Source organism: Leptinotarsa decemlineata, unplaced genomic scaffold (genome assembly GCF_025532065.1).
Source record: "Leptinotarsa decemlineata unplaced genomic scaffold, Ldec_3_MD MMD2_tig00003335_RagTag_RagTag, whole genome shotgun sequence".
Classification (NCBI taxonomy): Eukaryota; Metazoa; Arthropoda; class Insecta; order Coleoptera; family Chrysomelidae; genus Leptinotarsa; species Leptinotarsa decemlineata.
Genome location: NW_027412587.1, coordinates 1,674,739 through 1,694,929, shown reverse-complemented (window position 1 = coordinate 1,694,929; position 20,191 = coordinate 1,674,739). Strand labels below are relative to the sequence as shown.

Sequence of the window (20,191 nt, the reverse complement as noted above, 5' to 3'; positions counted from 1 at the left end):
TTCTAGGAGATTTTTGTTCCCAGTGTCAAAATTTCTTCTTTTTCTGGCTCTTTGGGAGTCCACAGATAGTTCAGAGAGAAAGATATTGCTTTCTTCCTTCAACAGGACATAACCTTTTCATTGCCTTTGATTCTTTCATGGCGTAGCACCTAGATGAAGGTTATTTGATTACTCTTTATCAGGACCCTAGAGAAAGCAGACCCTTGGAAATAGGACCATGTTTGTAGGGGTAGATTTCGATATATTTACGAACGGAAAAGTGATCAGAATTTGTGCAGAGCAATTGAGGCTAGTAATTAATTTCAGAAGAAATTGCGATGCATTGCAATTTCTATTTAGTATACAGAAAAATACAATAACAACAGCTGATGAAAAACGAAAGTCGTAAGCAAGTCATTTCGTACGATCCTTGATACTGCATTTTTTTTAACCCGACATCATTTGACGGTCTATCTCTGGATTCATTTTACGACTGTAGTTCACATTTATAAGTATGTGATATCAGAGATTTCTGTGCTGCCTGGCTACTTGATTCTCTTGAAGCATTCCTGAATATTCTCTATATAACATAAAAAAATGTTGAGGGTAATTTCACGGAGTTGGGGAGCGTGAATCCTGCACCAAACTCTTACAGGAAACTGAATAGGAGAAAGTGATTCTCGTTCAATTCAGTGTCTACATAAATGTTGTAGTTTCGGAAGGGATTCTTTCCAATGTGTGTAAAATATTCAAAAAACACTTTATTGTGAGATTTACACCAAACAGTTTCACAAAAACGCTACACGTGTTTCGCCATACAATGGCGTGTCTTTACTATGGCTTTTTATCGGCCGATTGCATCAAATATCTGAAAGTATTTATATCTTTGTAAAGAGTTTATTTTGAACTCTATTTTTCTACTTGTCTCTCTATTATGTTTGAAGATAGAGAAGTGAAAGCCAAAAAAATATCTCCTAAAAATATACCCCTTTCAATTGAAAGCCAATCTTATTGGAAGTTCCAATATTCCCTACGACGACCTATAGAAAGTTTTATCAAAATCAAGGAATTCACAACTACATTCAATCACCATTTCCACTCCGGTTTTGGTTTTCTTTTTCCCTAATAACACTTTCCTACGATCTCAGAAGTAATCTCCATCCCCGGAACGTTCCATTGACAAACAAACAGACCTGCTTTGAAAATACAAGTCGACGTTGACGAAATTCTTTTCGCCAAGGGTAATATTTCTGTTGGGTCTCCATTATGAAAATGAAAGCCTTTATTTTGCACGAAGCAGAAAATATAGAAAATTTTTAATCTTAAAATACGAAATTCCCAAATGTTCTCGTTCGAATAAATCGTGTCCCCGGAAAGTCAAACGAGCGCAACACTTGGATCCACTTATTAAAATTCAAGCTCACACAGAAAAGAAAAGAAAATAGCGCGCTTTAATCTCGGGATACTTTCGTAAGTGTTCCTTTAAGCTTTGTGGAAGCTAAAACTTCCATTAGTAGGCTAGCAGAACATGCCTGAAATTACCACTATTCAATGGGATCAAGTTATTACTTTATTCTATGTCCGTGGTGGTTAGTAAAATGTATAAATATTGAAATTCTAGCTGTTGAAGAAAAGAATCCGCCATTTTTACACCACCGATTTTAAATAGTAAATTAGAAAATAGAATAGAATCCTCACTAACAAATTAAAGTGTATTCAAGATTACAAACAGCGCCAGGTTATAGTTCAAGTGAACGATATAGTGCAATCTACTTTCCAACACCTCCTCTTCAATAATATAGTTAGGAAGCGCTAACTTATTTCGTTATTCAATAATCATTTCTGATTACATCAGAATCACATATATCACAAACTAATTTTCCTTTATTTTCAGTATTTTAATATTAAATGTAAGTCACAAAAAGGATTTGAAGCTTTATACAAACTGCAGTTTGAGTAGAGTCTAGAGTAGAGCCTAGATGATGACAGTACGACCAGCTGTCGAAAGCGCTCGCAGATAATTAAATAGAAGTTATAAAGCTTCAAATCCTTTTTGTGACTTATATTTAATATTAATATATATATATATATATATATATATATATATATATATATATATATATATATATATATATATATATATATATATATATATATATATATATATATATATATATATATATATATATGCAACTAATTTTCCTTTATTTTCAGAATTTTAATATTAAATTTCACAAAAAGGATTTGAAGCTTTATATCTTCTATTAATTATCTGCGAGCGCTTTCGACAGCTGGTCGTACTGTCATCTAGGCACGTATAAAGAGGCACACACAAAAATGGTTGAAACCTGTGACGAACTCCTTTTTTCTCATGAATTTATCGAAGTCAATATTGAAATGATGATAATTTTCGTTAACTTCTTCATTATTTACCCTACATAATTTTCATTTGAATATATTTTTTTACTTTTTTCCACGACACCGAAAAATTTGCGTACCATTTGGAAAAGGTCCTGCAAATGCAATTTCTCATATAGAATATTCCAATCCAACGAAAACATTGTTTCCACACACAGAACTGGTACATTTTTTCGAACGCGCATTTTGGAGATAGACGAAGTTAAAATCAGAAAATGATAATAAACATGCCCAAAGAAGCCATTGTATGGCGGAACACAAGTTGCGTTTATGTAAAACTGTTTAGTGAAAATCTCACAATGAAGTGTTTTTGAATACGTTATGGTTTTTCATCAAGTATCGGCCGATTCCATTAAATATATCTGTTGACGAAGTTTCCGGTGAATTACCCTGTATACCCCTATCTACTACGCAGAAACGAGTTTTGCTTTCAACTTTCATTTGTAACTATCGCACATACTGTTTCATTATGAAATTTCAGTTTTGACGTTATCGAATGCAAACGTATGCTTACGTCTAGACATGAATTTTCGTGTGTCTGCTCCATAATAGGAAATTTCTGCCGTGAAAGCATCTTTGATGATGAAACAGAGCGAACCAAGTCGGGAATGTCGCTTTTGTGACGTTTTTCCGGTATGTAGCTTTTTTGCTTTACGTTCTTTTGTTCTGGATCTCAGAATGTCGCGGATGGGAATGCGAACAAAAATATGGACACCAACGAAGCTGTTTCACTCCTTTTTCTTTCAATTTGTACTCATCGTGTCTGGATTTGATGTTGAACACATATTCACATTCAGAAGCGGACGAACCATGACTATTTCATATCACCTATATGGGGATGCATCGATTTGCACACATAAAATAATTATCAACCATTTCAAGATAATATCCAATGAATAACTCGTTACATAAAATTCAACTTTTCATCAAAAACCTTCCAGGGTACCCTCCCCGAAATCGGGGAGCGGTAGGTGGGACGGTAGCCTGGTGGGTTGACGTGAGTGGTTTGCTCCACTCACTCGCTCGATCAATGTGTGAACCGGTGGTCCAAACCGCAAGGCCGGATCATCATTTTCACTTCCTATCGTCCAACCCGTGTTAGGGATCACACGTTAAAAAGTAAGACCTCGTTAGCCCTTAGCTCGCACAGTTTAGACTTTTGAGAGTCGTTGTCTGTAGGGGGGCGACAGCTGGTTAACGGAAAAACAGATTTTGACATATTTTTCAACAGTTTCTCGTGCTGCACAAACAAGAAGTATCTGCAAGAATTTCTTGTGTGAGAAGACTAATACAGTTATTCAAAATCCATCATGAAATTAGCCAGAGAAATATTTGTTTTTCAGCAGGCACTGATCCAGATCCTACTAAACGGGAACGTAGAAAAGGTTTCAAATTTAACCATATCAAATTCAACAGGCGCACCATTAAAGAAATATTAAAAAAACTCACGACCATTGTTATCATTCAGACATATTGACAACTTGTTAATCCTTGTTTGAAAAATATTAAGTCGTGGAAAAACAACCATGAATCCTAATAACAAAGAAAGGGTAATAATATCCATTATCACCAGAAAATGAATTTATTAAATCCAACTGTCGCCGTAGAAAATAATGCATGAGGGTAGGAGGTCAAGTAAGCTGAATTCTTGCTATATAGGGCAATACTTATTTTATATTGAAATTGTATTTATAATTTTCATGTACTTAAGGTAGGTGAAGTAAAATTAAATTTTTGCCATATCCATTGTACAAATTCATTATCAAATCTTCGCCTACCAGTATAGAAATACATTGTGACACACTTAAGATGAAGACTCCCCTGTATTTTAGTCATCTGCGAAAGCAGATATTTCATTTTTGGTACAGGCAGAGACTTTCATGGGCCGCACTTTTCGCCTAGCCCGAGTGAGCCTTGAACCCAGCCTATTGCGTTCCTGCGAAAAGGGCAAACGCTCGATATTTTGCTTCGCGATGATGATACCAATAAAAGTTATTTGAATGGTTCTATTCAAGGCTACGAAAATTATAAATTCGTTATAATGTAGGAATAAGAATGAAAAACCTAATATTTATTATGAATACATTGATTTTATTGATTTCGACTATTTCATCATTTCTGTAGCTTCTTATTGGGAAACATTAATTGAAAATCAAACTTGAATATGAAAATTACAAAAAATTATTGAAATTTCCAATTTTGATTTGAAAATGTAGAGTCAAAATCGATTTCCAAGCAAGTTTTTCAAATATCTTATTTCGGTATTTCCAGCGCAAAGCAAAATATCAAGAAGTTGCCTCAGGCTAAGTATTGCAAAAAGTTCGGCCCATGAAGGTCTATGCCTGTATCATAAATAAATCCAATATGTGCTTTCAAAAATGACCAAAATACAGGGGTATCTTCATCTTGAGTGTGTGACACTGAATAAAATATATTGAACAGACTAGATGCATGAAAGGTAGAGATGGAACGGCAAGTAGAATTTTATTTAGAAGTATTTTTCTCTCAATACTTCTTACTTCAATAACGCTATTCCACTTTTTACTACCGTTTCTGAACTCGTCCCCTGTATTTACATCCCACTCCATAGTCGATTTACTGGAAAAGACACCACCCACTCTTCCCACACTAGAATCCACGATGCCAAAAATTAGTTTTCGACAACGTCTAGTCGGGCGAATTTTAAAACAGCTCAATATCAACAAGGCGTGTGGTCCTAATGAAGTGCCGGTCATCGTATTTGAAAAGTGTGCAAATGAACTCGCACCAGTATTTTGCAGATTTTTCAACATGCCTTACAAGGAAGGAGTTTTTTCTTCTTGTTGGAAGATTGCTCGCGTTCAGCCCATTACCAAAAAAGGCAAGAGAAATCTTCCAAATAACTATAATGGAGAAAACTGTAAACCACCATATCCTTGAATATTTAGAAGGCTTTACCATTTTGGGCGATCATCAGTAGGCTCTCGGAAACAAAGATCAACAGGCGACCTTCTATCACTATGTCACCCATATTTGGAATAACGAAATTGATAAACATGGAGAGTCAAGAGCTGTTGCGCTTGATATTTCTAAGGCCTTTGACCGTGTGTGGCATGTGGCATAACAAACTTCGATGCTATGGCTTGTCTGATCATTTTTGTGTATGGCTCTCCAACTTCCTAAAAGAACTTTTCCTGTGATCCCCAGTGATCCATATGGTCTCCAACCCTCCTTTTATTGTACATCAAACGACCTATTGAAAAAAAAATAAAAATCCAATAAATTGCTTTGCTGACGACAGCACACTTGTCTCGTTGTTTCATTTGGATTCCAAGACATCGGCTGTGGATGCACATCTTTACCGGCAGCAGGAGGTTGCATATCTTAATGAGGATCTAGAGGTGATTTCGAATTGGGGTGGAAGTAACCAGCTTCAATTCAATGCCACAAAAACCCAGGCATCGGTTTTCTCCAAGAAAATGAATGTCTCCGAACCATATATAATAATGTCAGGACAGACAATTCCACTTTCTGCTTCGATAAGTTTGTTGGGGGTTGAAATGGACACCAATATGTCTTGGCACAATCATGTCGCTAGAATTGCAGAGACTGCTTCTCAAAAGCTTGAAACACTGCTCCGAACCAGAAAGCTGTAAACACCTCAGCAACTTTTGATGCTTTATAAAGCTTCTTTGGAGTAATGTTCACATGTATGGAGCTCCGACCCTAAGCATACCCTGAAGCTGCTGGATTCCATCCAGAACAGAACCATCCGCCTGATTGGAGACGCGAACATCACTTGCAACCTTGATGGTCTGGAACATCGATGCTATGAAAAAGAAAGGTTGGAGATTTATCTCTCTTCTATAAATACTCTCATGAGAAGTGTTCTAGTGGCTTGGCATATTTGATTCCACCAAGAGCAGTACTGTCAGAAATATACGACGGATTGTGGCTGCTCATCGTTTTGAGGTTCAACTCAGTATACCTCGAATTTCACTGTTTAAGAACTATTTCCAAATGGCTTTAATCTCCAGCGATTCAAATCCATTGTGAATCGCTAATTTCGCACAGGCGCCGCTCTCAGAGCGCCTTAAGGATGTTCCTGTAATGCTTGTGTTTTGTCCTTGAAAGAAAAGCTTCTGGGACTAGTCTTTGAACTGCTTTGCTTCTCGATGCACTCATATTCATAATCAGGACGAACATTCCAGTAAACTCGCCTTCGTGATCATTCGCCATATTGTCACCTGTTCGAGAAGCTTGTTTCAAGTTGTAATGGTGAAGATGGGATGCATTGTCAAATCACTGCGCTCAGTGAGAGTTCATAAATTACTGCCGGCGTAAGACTATCTAATTTATTAAAGAACTCTCTAGACATCAAATACACCAAAGTTTGGTTGTCTTGAGCTACTTTCGAAGAGTTTCACTGTAAGTGATCATTTTCTGTTTCTCTCAAATGTTAAACTTCTGACTGTGAAATGAAAACATTGCGAATTCTTTGACAGATTGATGGTATTTGATATGATGTGTTAAGTAACTCCACTACAAGTCATTTACGTTTTGAAGAAAATAGAAATTGTAGGAAAAATGAATTTACACTAGGTTTTCTGTGTCCCAGCATGCAGCAATTGTGGTCCAAGTATATCAAAGAAAATAGTTGCTTGCAGGACAACAATCCTCATTCAACAATGCTCATTCTTCACTGCAAATATTCACGAGTTTGAAACATTACTTCTCAACTTTTTCCAATCCCTTATTCTTCTCCCAACCTGCCACATCAAACAATTAGGGTTGTTATATCATTTATCATTACTCTTATTTTGATTCTGTATAAATAACTCGCGATGTTATGCCTGCAAAAACCGCATCAAAATTTGGATTTGAATTGCGATATGTTCCAAATTCATTATTCAGACCCATACTATTTATTTATTTTTCTCACTTACTTACTGCTTACTACTTTTCGGTGCTCTAAGTCTCGCCGAAAGAGTTGAGAAAGTTTTAGTGATTGAAATGTTTTGTTTAATTGCGAAAACTACTTGAAGAAAAGTTAAAAATTATTCTGAACTTTCAGTTAATTTCAGTTTTGTACAGTTTGCAAGTTGGAAGTATGCGGAAGATAATTTATTCTCAGAACGCGCCATGAAAGAGGATTGATTTATTACTATTTCACGCGTTATGACTTTCCGGAGTATTGAAACATGTTACATTTTGCTCTTACGGTTTGATAGTTTAAAGTAAATGTAATCAAATTCGCTCAGTTAAAAATGTTCGAATGCAAAAAATATAACAGTTACAATGTACCTGTTTCTGGAAACCTGGAAATTAATATAATTTCGAAAATATTCATACCACATGATGAAATATAGAACATCATGAAGCCTTCGAATCATATCCAATACACAGAAATGTTTATAACATAATCTACTACTTCATTAATCAGACACATAAAGATGATGAAATTTCACTTATGTGAAACACTGTGATCCTCAATGGCGGACATCATTATTTTGGAATAAGACACTTGTCGTATTGCCTCTTCAGCATCAATCTGGATGACATTACAAGATGAAGCACTCCATATAAATTTTAAAATATTTTACATTTCTATATAATTCAATGAATAACAACTTCTCTTGTGCTCCGCTTCTTCAAAAAAAAAAATTCATGTACCACGCCTCAACTCAAGATACGAGGAAACATTTCATTGTCTGAATAGTAGAACAAATGTGAATATGTTATAGTTTTAATTTAGTATGTGTGACTTTGATGAAAACTCTTTAAAGTTTATCAAGGAGTGTATCTTACATAGAACCTTTCATTTATGTTTTTTTTTATTTAATTTTCAATTGTATGTCAACAATGTGAAGGCTAATTCATTTATAATATGTCAATTGAATCTAATTATATTATTTCATTAATATTATTAAAATCATTTGTAATTTGTCAATTGAATATGTAATATGTGAATTTAATGGAATTGAATGTAATTTTTTTATTTCCTGTAATTGGGTGTACACTTGTTGAAAATAAAGTGCTATCTACCTATCTATCTATCTAAAAATAAACGATTCACAAGGATATGTATGTCATGGACAGAAGTGACTTCCAGACACAAAATGAAAGAAAAAAGTAGAAAGGTACTCTTTCTTTCGTGTACTCCAATGTTTATATGAAAGTAGTTGTTTCGAGTGGACTTTTCCTTTCAGTTTGTGTCTGAAAGTAACTTCCATGTATGATATACATATTTTCGTGAAGAGGTCATATTGAAATGAATTTCTATCTTCCTTCTTTGGGAAGTTTTCCACATTTTTTATATAGAGATGAAGGAGCAGAAAGACAAAACCTTTGTTTCCCAAAAATTAATGTGTGTTTTCAATAGACTAAATATAATGGCTATAGAAATAAGTACCGCATTGCTCAAAATTCAGATCTTCAATTTTATCAGGTTGTTACAAGAAACATGCATCAAGAATTCATTTTCTCGAAATCTGATTACTTATTTCTCATCCCGTGTTTAATTACTTTGTTCCGTATTGAACCATTTGAATACATATAACTAAGTTGTGTTATTACCTATCTTCACCGCTTCAAAATATTATTATGTTCTGTCGCATTGATACTCGCAAGAAGAGACACCATTTGTCGCAAACCTGGTACATTGAGTTCGATGACGTCACGTTTTGTGCGAATTCGTTGAAGAAGTCTATATATATTTCCCTGAACCAATTTTAGTTCCATACGAACGACAACCCTCAAAAGTCGTGCTGAAGATTAACTAAGTGTTACGTTTTCACGTGCAATTCCTAGCACAGATGGATAATATCCGTCGATCGTCCTGAAATTGGAATCAAACCAATGTGAATGTCGATTGTCCGAGAGTTGGAATCAAACCAACGTCCACATAACATTCACTGGATCTTGGAAAAATGTTTCACAGCTAGGAGTTAGTCCTATACCAACATATTCAGTTTCTAATCCAGTCAATCCAAATATACATTTCTTTGTGGTTTCAACAGGATGATTCACCATGGCGTTTCAGAGTTGTTGTGGATGAGTATTTAAAATCACTTTCATCGAATAGATGGGTTGGCGAAGGAAGTGTCTTGGAATAGACAGCAAGATAACCTGACATCAGCCCATTAGAAGTCCAAACAAAATCTGTAAACATCAGGAGTTAATTTCATAATGGACTGGGTTGTTATCAAGAAGTAAAAGGAGTATATTTTGAACGTATCATTATTTAGTGTGTTAAAGTAAAGTTATTTTCATCTGAGTATCTTCAGCAGAACTATATAGAACTTGCTGATTATAATTTTTCATACATCAGGCCAATTTGTAGGGACAGTACTAAGAGAGTTGAAATTTTGTGTGAGAAAACAATAACTTTTGATAATTAATCTTATCTCTCAAGTAAATTTTTGCTATTGAAATCGTCGGTATTTAAAATGCTTTCATTTCGAATAAGCATCAGAGAAATCAAAAAAAAATAGATGGTTATATTGAAAATTTAAAAACCTTTCAGACAATATACAACTCAACCCCTCTTTTTATAACAAAATTTCGAAATTGTCGATCTATAGGGCACTTGGTTGAAAGAAGATAAAAAAATGTTATATTAGAAAATAATTTTTCCAAAGTGAAAGTCGGCTTTTCCGAGGATTTTCAAAAATATATTTCTGTTATATAGATATGTTATTTTATTTCATCATTGTTTTCCACACATCAATTGCATCATGATAAGTTATCAAATATTGTTGCCATCGCATTCGTTCACAATCAAATATTCCGGATGGGTTCTTTTATTACGTTCTCAAAAATTACTCCATTATAGTTCGCTTCATTTCCGATGTCATCAATTTTCTGCGTTTCCGCTAAACGTAAAATTCAATCTAATGTCTCTCCATTACTCTGACGTTGAAAAATTGTCTATTTTTCTTACTGGGTGCAAATGTAAATTCTTCTTTTCCACATTTCACACCTAGATTCGGGGATTCAGGAAAAATAATAGAAGCTATAATTTAAAACGTGACGATTTCTGTAGTGGGTGACAGAAAAACGAGACAAATTTTAGAAAAATATTTATTTTCTCTTTTATTTACTGTAAAGGCATCGTGGATTAACAGAATTGATTTATTTGTAAATTATGTGAAAAATTGTTAGTGTATCGGTCCAAACTTTATATGGGTATTAACTTTTACATTCGCCTAATAGTTTGTCGATCAAGTGTAATATTTATCATATTTTATAGTCAAGAGTTAATATTTGATTGAGGTTGTCAGTTACCTCAAACGTATATGGCGTTTGTTAACAATATGTACTATTTTTTATTCAAGACAACACACAATATATTTGATTTTATCAACTATTTTGAATGGTTTAAGTTAAATTTTTCAATTTTGGATGATTCAATTTTGCCTATTGCCTTGAATTTTCTCTTTGTACTTTTATTGATATTCAGAACACAATTCTAAGTCAAAATGCGACGATCTAACTTCGTTCTGAAATTATGGTCCCTATGAAGGTGAAAAGATCATATTCTATACCTTCTTTTTCAAAACAAAAATCAATCGAAAATATACATAATTTTATTCAAAAAAATCTGTTTGAAATCTGTTTTTCCGTTAACCAGCTGTCGCACCCCTACGAACAACCCTCAGAAGTCGAAACTTGTGCGAGCGAAGGATTAACGAGGTCTTACCTTTTAACGTGTGATTCCTAACACGGGTTGGATGATAGCAAGTGAAAATCATCTTTATATATTGTTTAACCTCGTTTTATAATTTTTGGGGAAAATTTTACTTTATGGGATACTTACGGATATTCTCGATTTTTTCTGGGATTATCCTACATGATGGTAGGAATTCAGAACATTTTTTTTAGTCGGACTCGATCAGTTTTCAAGATATAGCCTATCGAAGTTTCAAAGTGACGTCATTGTTTTTCAGCACTAACATTTTAAATACTGAGATAAAAAAACAACCGAACAAAAATTTGAAAGCCAATTTCTGTGTATGAAATGCCTTGACTTTGACACTTGAAAATTTCTTAAGAAAATACGGGGTTCACACGGATTTCCGTAGTTTTTTCTATGATGATACTACATGATGGTATAAATTCAGAACAATTTGTTTTCGGACTGAATTAGTTTTGGATATATAACCTGAAGTATCTGACGTCATATTTTATTTTTTTCACAAATGACATTTTTAATATTGAAATTTAAAGAGAGAACAGCTAACCGAAAAAAAGACAACCACAACAAATGCAATGACACATACCATTCACTGAGTTATAATAACACGAAATGATTAAATGAAACTAATAATTCAAATAAATTGAAAAAGTGAGAGACCCGGCTAGCGACTAACCTAACCCAACCAGACCTAACCTGACCCGACCCAACCTGACTCGACCTAACCTGACCTGACCCGACCTAACCTGACCCGACCTAACCTGACCCTACCTAACCTGACCCGACCTAACCTGACCCGAGCTAACCTAACTCGACCTAACCTAACCTATTATTTTTCTTAGGCCCCACCCTGTGGAATGTTCTCTACGATTCACTAACCTAACATAACTTGGGAAAAAAGTTATAAATAACTTCTTCTACCTAAGCGAAACTAACCTAACAAGGCATATCCCCTAGCCTGGGTGTGCCTAAATGAACATGAACCAACGCAACCAAACTTAGCTTCAAAACCTAACCTAAACGTATTGTAGCACAGTCTAACCTCACATGGCCCAACCCAACATAGTCATTCTAAAACCTATCATTCATTCTTATTATCGACACCACCATCATCTGAAGTGAAATCACTGGGTCGAGTTTGAATTCTTTACATCTTTTAAAAAACATATAGCGTGCAAGGTTACCAGCAATATTGTTCTTCTTGCAGTCCGAAGAAGACATTGAATCTTTAGCAGCTCGCCAAGATGATTCTATTGAATTGGTGTGAGTTTGTAACTTTTCAAATTTAAACAATCGTAAGTCTTCCAGAAATCGGGTTCAATCCATTCCTCGGTAATGGGAATCTGAGTCTCGGCACCTCTGTGAGAAATAAGAAGTAAAACCGTTGGAATTATATAAAAAATCCCATTACAGTAGTTTATTGTATGATTTTCACTAGAAAGGGTTTTACAAAAACCACGCACGTGTTTCACTTTCTCAAGCGTAAAATAATAAGTTACCTACTTGTATGCCTACAGATTTTTTTTAAAACAGATTCTAATGAATGAATCTACCTGAAAAGGTCGGGTATAAACTCATTAACTATATGAATAAATTGAATTTCCGGAAGTACCGTAATTATACTCAAGTTTTTTCACCTGAAAATAAACAGATTCAATAATGTCGAATTATTCAGTTCATTTTGATCGGTGGTAAGATATTGAGAGTTTTTAAATTTGTTCCCATTTCCATACTCTCCAACGGGTTAAGCTTCAAACCTTTCTTCTAGAAGTAGGGGGGACTTGAATTCATGGTTGAACTCATATCCCTCTGTGATAAAATGAGTGGCATATGTGTAATTTACTTTTTTATTCTGGAAACTATTTTTGTGTTCCTTTACGCGGGCTTTGAACGTTCTTTCAGTTTGACCTATATAAAACATCGGACGAACAAAAATGGACTCTGTGTTGCGCTCATAGAGGAGTGGAATAGCATACCCCAGGAGTATATTCGAACGATAATTCGCGAATTGTCTCAGAGGATGGAAGGTATTGTTCACACTAGAAGAGACAAGACCCGATTGAAAAAATGGTTCTTTGTTTTCGTCCGCCACTTATACTATCGTTCAGTTGTTGATTTACCCATAACCATTGTTATGTAGAAAACACAATGCTTTATTCAGTGATTCATAAATTTGAAACGAATCGTGATATCGAAATGAATGGAGAAACAATGTATAGGCAATGAACCAAGATTATATACAAGATAGTTTTGAGTGTCATCCAAAAGCTGTATTTTACCACACATAGATAGTTAAAACATAACTTCGTTTTGCCTCGTATAATGGGTATAATAAATCTGGTTTCATCAGGAAGTCTGTTTGATGTGAAATATTTTGGGATAACTTTCCTTTCAGATATCAAGAATATCGAAATCGGGCTGAAAATAAAAAAGTTATTTAAGATCAAAATTTGTTAACATTTCAAGATGACAGTTTTTCATGTACCTGGGTGTAGTTGGGCACAGAAAATTCATCTATTCCACACAGTCGCTCACGAATCAATCAGCAGGAAACATGTTTATCATTGACTGATTCAATAACACGGATTGCCTTGTAGCCACCCGATAACTATATTTTTTGCTCCAGTTCACTACAACTACATTCTATCCGACGTCTAGACAAAAACTATCGGTCAAATAAGCTTAACTAGCGATTGACAAACGGACCCCGAGATTCATAGCCGACTCTTTTTCTCCTCGCCTACCTAAATCCCTTGAGTTACGACTTTTATATGCTTTCGATGCAACTTGGTTCAAGGCAAAGAGAATTTACTATAACCTCCAATATGAGGACGGTAAATTCGTCAGACGTCGAGCGAAAACCGAACGATAAATTTTCGTTGTTCCAGGTCGACACCCCAGATAGTGTCCTCCAAAGCGGTCTGGGTCTAACGGATCTGGGTCAACATGCTGTCCTCCGCTCGATGGTGGATCCGAGAGACTACGACAGACTGAGGCATCTTCAGATGAACGGGGGAACGCCGAATACCTTCGAGGAGACCATATATAAGGCAAGTGACGTTTTATTGAAGAGTTATAGTAATTCGAACTCAATTTCATTGAAACTTCAACTAACATGTTCGTGTATATTTTACTTGAAAAGTCTAAAAATTACGTCGTTAAATGAACGTCGGTTTATTTGACTCGACAAAATTTCAATTGAGGAAACATCATCACTTCTTAGTGTTGATATTATATTATGCAGATATTCTAATCAGGATTTTCATTTTCCAGTAATTGGTGATTATTGCTTCAGTCAATATTTTTCAGGTACTTACATGACACTCCAATATTTTTTGCCTTCTATTTCTCCATCTCGATCAAAAAATATCGAAGAACTTGAAATTAATTATTTTTTCCTGGGAGTTTCCTATATTTTTTTGATGGGGAAGCCAGTAAAAAGCCAGAAAACTTTTTCCCAGAAACTAATTTCTGCTTGAAATATTAACGTTTCAACTTCAAATATTTTTTTATTTTCGATATATTTGGCCATAGGTACTTGATGAAAATCCATGATAAACATATTGAAATATCGATTTAAACGGTTCCAAATCTATTCAGACTTGAGTAATACTAAACTACAAAATATGTCAATCTATGGAGTTATAACAACCCTCAGTAAATTACTTAATTATTAATGCAAAAATGGCCCCCTGGACGAGAATATTATTATTGCAAAAATAAATTTCAATAAATCAGTCTTTAGAAATGAGGATATTATCAATTCCACATGTGGTGATCAAAATAAAAAATTCTAAATTTTGTGATTTCATCACACCAAATACCTGAAGTAGTATTCACAAGTAATGTACTCAGATAAAAAAACGTGTATGATATTGATTCTACCACATTGATCTACATTATACATATAGGAACTTCAGCTGTCCATTGAAACATCAGTTGAAGCAGACTGTTAGTCTATTCAAGATTTTTTTTCATACAAGGTAGAGACGAGTACACAACAGTTGCTTTTGGTACCTTAAGTATTCTAGATATGTTTCAAAATTAACCAGAAATATGATTTGGTATTTCTAAAATCGCCACTATTGTGGTTTTTCTGAGAAATATGTTTTATATGGAATGCGGTTTCCTAAAAACTGGTGAAGCAAATGTCGAAATAACAACCTATGATTTGGTTGTGGTGGTACCGACACTCGGCAAGTGACGGGTTTGAATGCGGAATATTTGAAAGGTTGATTTTTAAAAGGTACCTCTGTTTTCTACACCCGGGTTAGGTTAGGTTAGGTTAGGTCTAAACTACACCGCAACACGCAAGAACTTATTGTGGCTCACACCTATTCACACTCGACCAAATAAACCCAGCTTCTTAACAAAGCTGATTAGTTTGTATGGTGAATGGTCTTTCAGATCAGATGGTAAGAGTACGGCCCTGCCGAACTCTAAAAACCTGATTCGGTCCCCAGCGGGGCAAGCACAAAGTATATGCTCTGCTGTTTCATCATTTTCCAAACAGAGGCGACACACATGTCTTCCGACAGTCCGAGTCTCTGCATATTCAAATAACAGTAACCTATAAGAAGGCCTGTTAGACATCATATTTCATTCTTACTGTAGTCCAACAACTGTTTGGTATCACGCTTCGAAGGGTGAATAAACGCCAATCCTGAAAGATTCTGCCAAAAGTCCATGAATCTTCTTGCCATCCAGGTGTTCAATGTTTGTTTGGCAAAGCCTAAAGCGATGCCAATGACAGGTTCTAGTCCGATGAAGCTGCTTGCAGCACCCTCCTTTGCAAAGTCAACAGCTTCATTGCCTTCCAGGCTAGTATGGTCAGCAATCCAGATCAGAGACAATCTGTTGAGTCTTCCTATCGAGGAGAGTCGTATTTGGCAATTTGCTACCAATTTAGACATTACTCGGTAGGAGCCAAGAGCTTCCAATGCCGCTTGATTGTCCGCGAATATTTTTATTGACTTGTGTATGAGGTTGGATTCATCCAATCTCTCCACACACAATTCAATAGCGTAAATTTCCGCTTGAAATACAGTCGCATAAGTTCGTAGGTTGGTAAATATCTCTGTCCTGGGTCTGCGACTGAAAACAACTGCACCAGAACCGGAAGGTGTTTTTGATCTACCTGTGAACCAACAACTATCTACTCTTAATATTTCCTTACCCCGGAGGATCCACTCCTCTCTACTCGGGAATAGTACTTTATAAGGCAGTTCGTAGTTGAAGGTTGGAAGCATAAAGTCAGAGGTCATTTCCAGAATGTTGTAACTTCCAGTGTCAACCAACAGTCTGTTATACTCTGCATTAAATTGATTTGTGCAATTGGCAATATGCACAAGTCTGTAGGCAGTCTATCTAGCCTCTCTCTCCAGAAGAATGTGGAGAGAAGGTAGATCTGCCGCTGACGGTGGGGTACTGATGGTACCACTGATAGCCAGACAAGCCTGCCTTATGCCAGAGAGATTCGCTTGGGCCTTTTTCTGTAAAGCCTTCGGCCACCAAGCAATTGCACCATAAATGATCATTGGTCTGACAATCATCACATAAATTCAATGAATTTATTATGGACCTAAACCCCAAGTTTTACCACAAATCCTTCGAAATGTTCATAGAGACAGTCTGGCTTTGTGTAAAACTTTTTCCAAGTGAGCCTTTCAGGTGAGTCTTTTATCAAGGACAATGCCAAGATATTTCACCTCCGTTCCAAATGGAATGACCTCACCATTGAGGGAAAGTGCCTATCAAAAAAATTGTTAAAAAATAATACGATACTTATCTTAACGTTTCGGAGGCCAAAATCTGCCTCTGTCGTCAGAAATGGAAAAAAAAAATATGTTGGTAGTTATTCCTTTTTGATTATTTATTTATAACTGCCAATATATTAAAATTTTTTTGTCCATTTCTGAAGACGGAGGTAGATTTTGGCCTCCGAAACGTTGAGATAAGTATCGTATTATTTCTTGTTATTATTGAATATGACAAGTTACTGATAAATAGAAGTTTTTTCTTTGTGAAAAATACTTTCATTTATACGCAGTAACTTATCGGGGTAAACTAAAAAGTTTGCCCTTCTACACTTGTATAAAGTTCTCCATTATAATTTTTATATTTTTCAGATTGTGGGAGGTAACAAATACCCAAAAAAAGGTGGATAAAAAATTGATTTTCCTCCACACAAAAAATGACTTTCGTTGTTTCTGTATTATTATTATTATTGTTCACATATTTTTAATATTTAGGTCCTAGTATTTTTAATATTTCCAACCTCTCATCCACACACTCTTCATTTTTAGTTCTCAAAGATTTTGAAAATAGCAACAGCTATAACATTCACAAAACCATTTCCGTTCAAACACATAAGAAATCAGCTGTGACTAGGCTGCAGTACTTGTCACATTACCGCACTAGCATCGCCAGTCTTAAACATCCCTTCTTCAAAAGATTTCACCAGAGTGGACCGATGCAAGAATTGTCTATACAGATAGATGCATCTGAAACAACAGCTGGAATCGGACTCGCTTTCTATATCCCATTCCTCAATATAAAAGTATTTCACAAACTTAGGTATATTAGAAGTCATATTAGAAGCAATTCGTTTGCCAATGCCGAGTATAATTTAGCCGCCATCGTTTCTGACTGTCTCTTTGTATTGAAAGCCCTATAGAACAATCTCGTTTTCCAAACTACAACTGAGTGCCGGTAATACGCAAATTTAGTTCTTGTGGATAAAGGCTCATGTAAGACTCAAACATAATGAATATGTAGACACCCTTGCACGTAATAGCATTAGTATGGGAATATGTCTAGAAGATTTTACTGTTCTGCTTGAAGCACAGGAGCGTGAAAATTGGGAATACTCCTGAAAAGAATTCTGTTTCACAAATCCTACCAGATACACAACTGCCTTGTTGAATCTTTCCTGTACTGACGAGAAGTAATACCTCGAAACCGCAGGTGATCTACTTGAATAATTTCAGCATGGTCCTGCTGCTGGATGAACGGAAAACATCTGCGAGATTAGCCTCTGTGAGGTATCTTACATAAATGTCTGAGGGATATAATTGAATATTCAGCGTGGTATTAGCCGGGGAAATAGTGGTTTTCTGACAGACGTTTACCAGAACCTACTGTGTTGGTAGTCGGGAAAGATTATTGTTTGGAAATTCATTCCGAAAAAATTATTTTCTTATACATATGTCTCTCTCTTCGATAGTTTTAACTTTTGAATTTTTTATCGCGACCAACCTACAGTGTATATTTCGGATGTTCTAATGGGCCCCTGCACGAGAATATAAATGTCTTTTACTAATTACGCTCTCCCAGTTTCATGCCTTTGTTCATTCCATGTTAATGTTATCATTATTTACCGCGGCCTACCTCCAGTGTATATTTCAGATATCCTGATGGGCCCTTGGACGAGATGCGAATATCCCTGTCTATCTTTAATACGCTCTCCCAGATTAGTATAACAAAATTAATCCTTTCATCATCATCATCAGAAGTTCAACTCTGCTAATTATATATCAATTCAATCTGTCTATTTTCATTTCAATGTTAACTGGTATCAGCTAAGCGACTAGCTGTACGTCCAAGCTAAACAAAAAATATTTCACAACTCTTCGCCACATAATCCGAATGAATTCATTTTATCCACATGTGATCAACAAAAGAACTACGAGAACTGACCTCACGCCCCTCAGCGTCCTGTCGCGACAAGAATGTTCGTGGTTGCCCTCATCAGTTCATTCCTATTTTTCGAAGCTCCTCTCACCACCTCGTCCTGCAAGCCTGATTCACACCCGACCAGTCTCAAAGTTGTTCCTTCCAAGTCGTAAAGAAAGCAATAAAACGCGAAATTCCCATCACCTCTCCCGCGGCCATAGTTTTCCACCCCGAATCGCAGTGACATTTTGATTTAGGGGCCATGGCCGTTCTTTCTAGGTTTACACTTGGGAAAAAGCAAACTGGATAACCAAACATCGCGTGCTTCCAGACCACAAACCTGATAAACTTTACAGCCGACCGTGATAGAATACGGCCGTCTGGGGAATTTTAAGTGACCATCTGAAAGACGACCGGACCTTAAATATGGTCGACCAGTGATCAACGCTGATGAGGTGATTCTGAAAACGACCGGATTGTTTTGGCGCTGCCGATACGTTACAATGATTTATTGTTATGGAGTCCATTCCGGATCAGGATATTACAACGTGTTTACTCTTGGAAGAGTATGCCACCAGGATATCGTTTACTCTTGGAATAGTATTCCACGAGGATATCTTGTGGGACTCTGAGTACTCCGCAACGTAATATTTGTCTCACACACGAAATTCTATAACAATTGATTTTATTGACCTTTCCAAATATGTCAAGAGTTCTTTTTAATCCGTGGGATCTAAACATAGATAGAATGGTTACTCTACATTGACTGGCTGACCTTTGGGTTCGCGGTGGTTTACAATCACTATTGAGACGGTATCATACATCAATAGGAATTTGAAGTGGAACGGGGTGAATATTTCGAGCCTTAAAGATTGACTATCAACGCGTTTGTAATAATAACCCCAAGACAAAACAAGTTCAAATCTGTGTTTCCATTAACCAGTTGTCGCCCCCTACGAATGACAACTCTCAAAAGTCGAAACTTGTGCGAGCTGAAGACTAACGAGGTCTTACCATTTAAAGTGTGATTGATTCCTAACACGGGTTGGACGATAGGAAGTGAAAATCGATCGTCCGGCCTTGTGGTTCGAACCACCGGTTCGCACAGCGGTCGGATTGACTTAGTGGAGCTGACCACCCACGTCAACTCACCAGGCTACCGTCCCACGAAAAGAAATCTAGATAACGGTAATTACTTTAATAATAGAAACCGGTTCTACTCAATACTTTCATTATAGAGAAAGAGTTCACTCCTAGCGATTTTTATTGAGTATGTGGTGGAGTTGGCCGAAACTTGTTGAAAATCCATAACGTATTCAATAAATAACACTTTATTAATACTGGACAGTTAACGGAACTGCAACACGTATTCCCCTATACAATAGCTTCCTCACGCGTTTAATTTAAACGCTTTTCGAATTGAAAAAAACAATTTTTACCTTTGTT

At 35.9% G+C, this 20,191-nt stretch overlaps 1 protein-coding gene across 6 annotated transcripts in view; it reads left to right on the top strand.

Annotated features, from left to right (window-relative positions):
* The window catches only part of LOC111507432 (uncharacterized), a 544,290-nt gene that overhangs the window by 505,119 nt on the left and 18,980 nt on the right, over positions 1-20,191 (top strand). For all 6 annotated transcript variants that reach the window (XM_074177938.1, XM_074177940.1, XM_074177937.1 and 3 more), the window contains one exon: positions 13,960-14,121. In XM_074177938.1, coding sequence (XP_074034039.1) covers positions 13,960-14,121 — 162 coding nt within the window. The remainder of the gene's footprint in view (positions 1-13,959; positions 14,122-20,191) is intronic.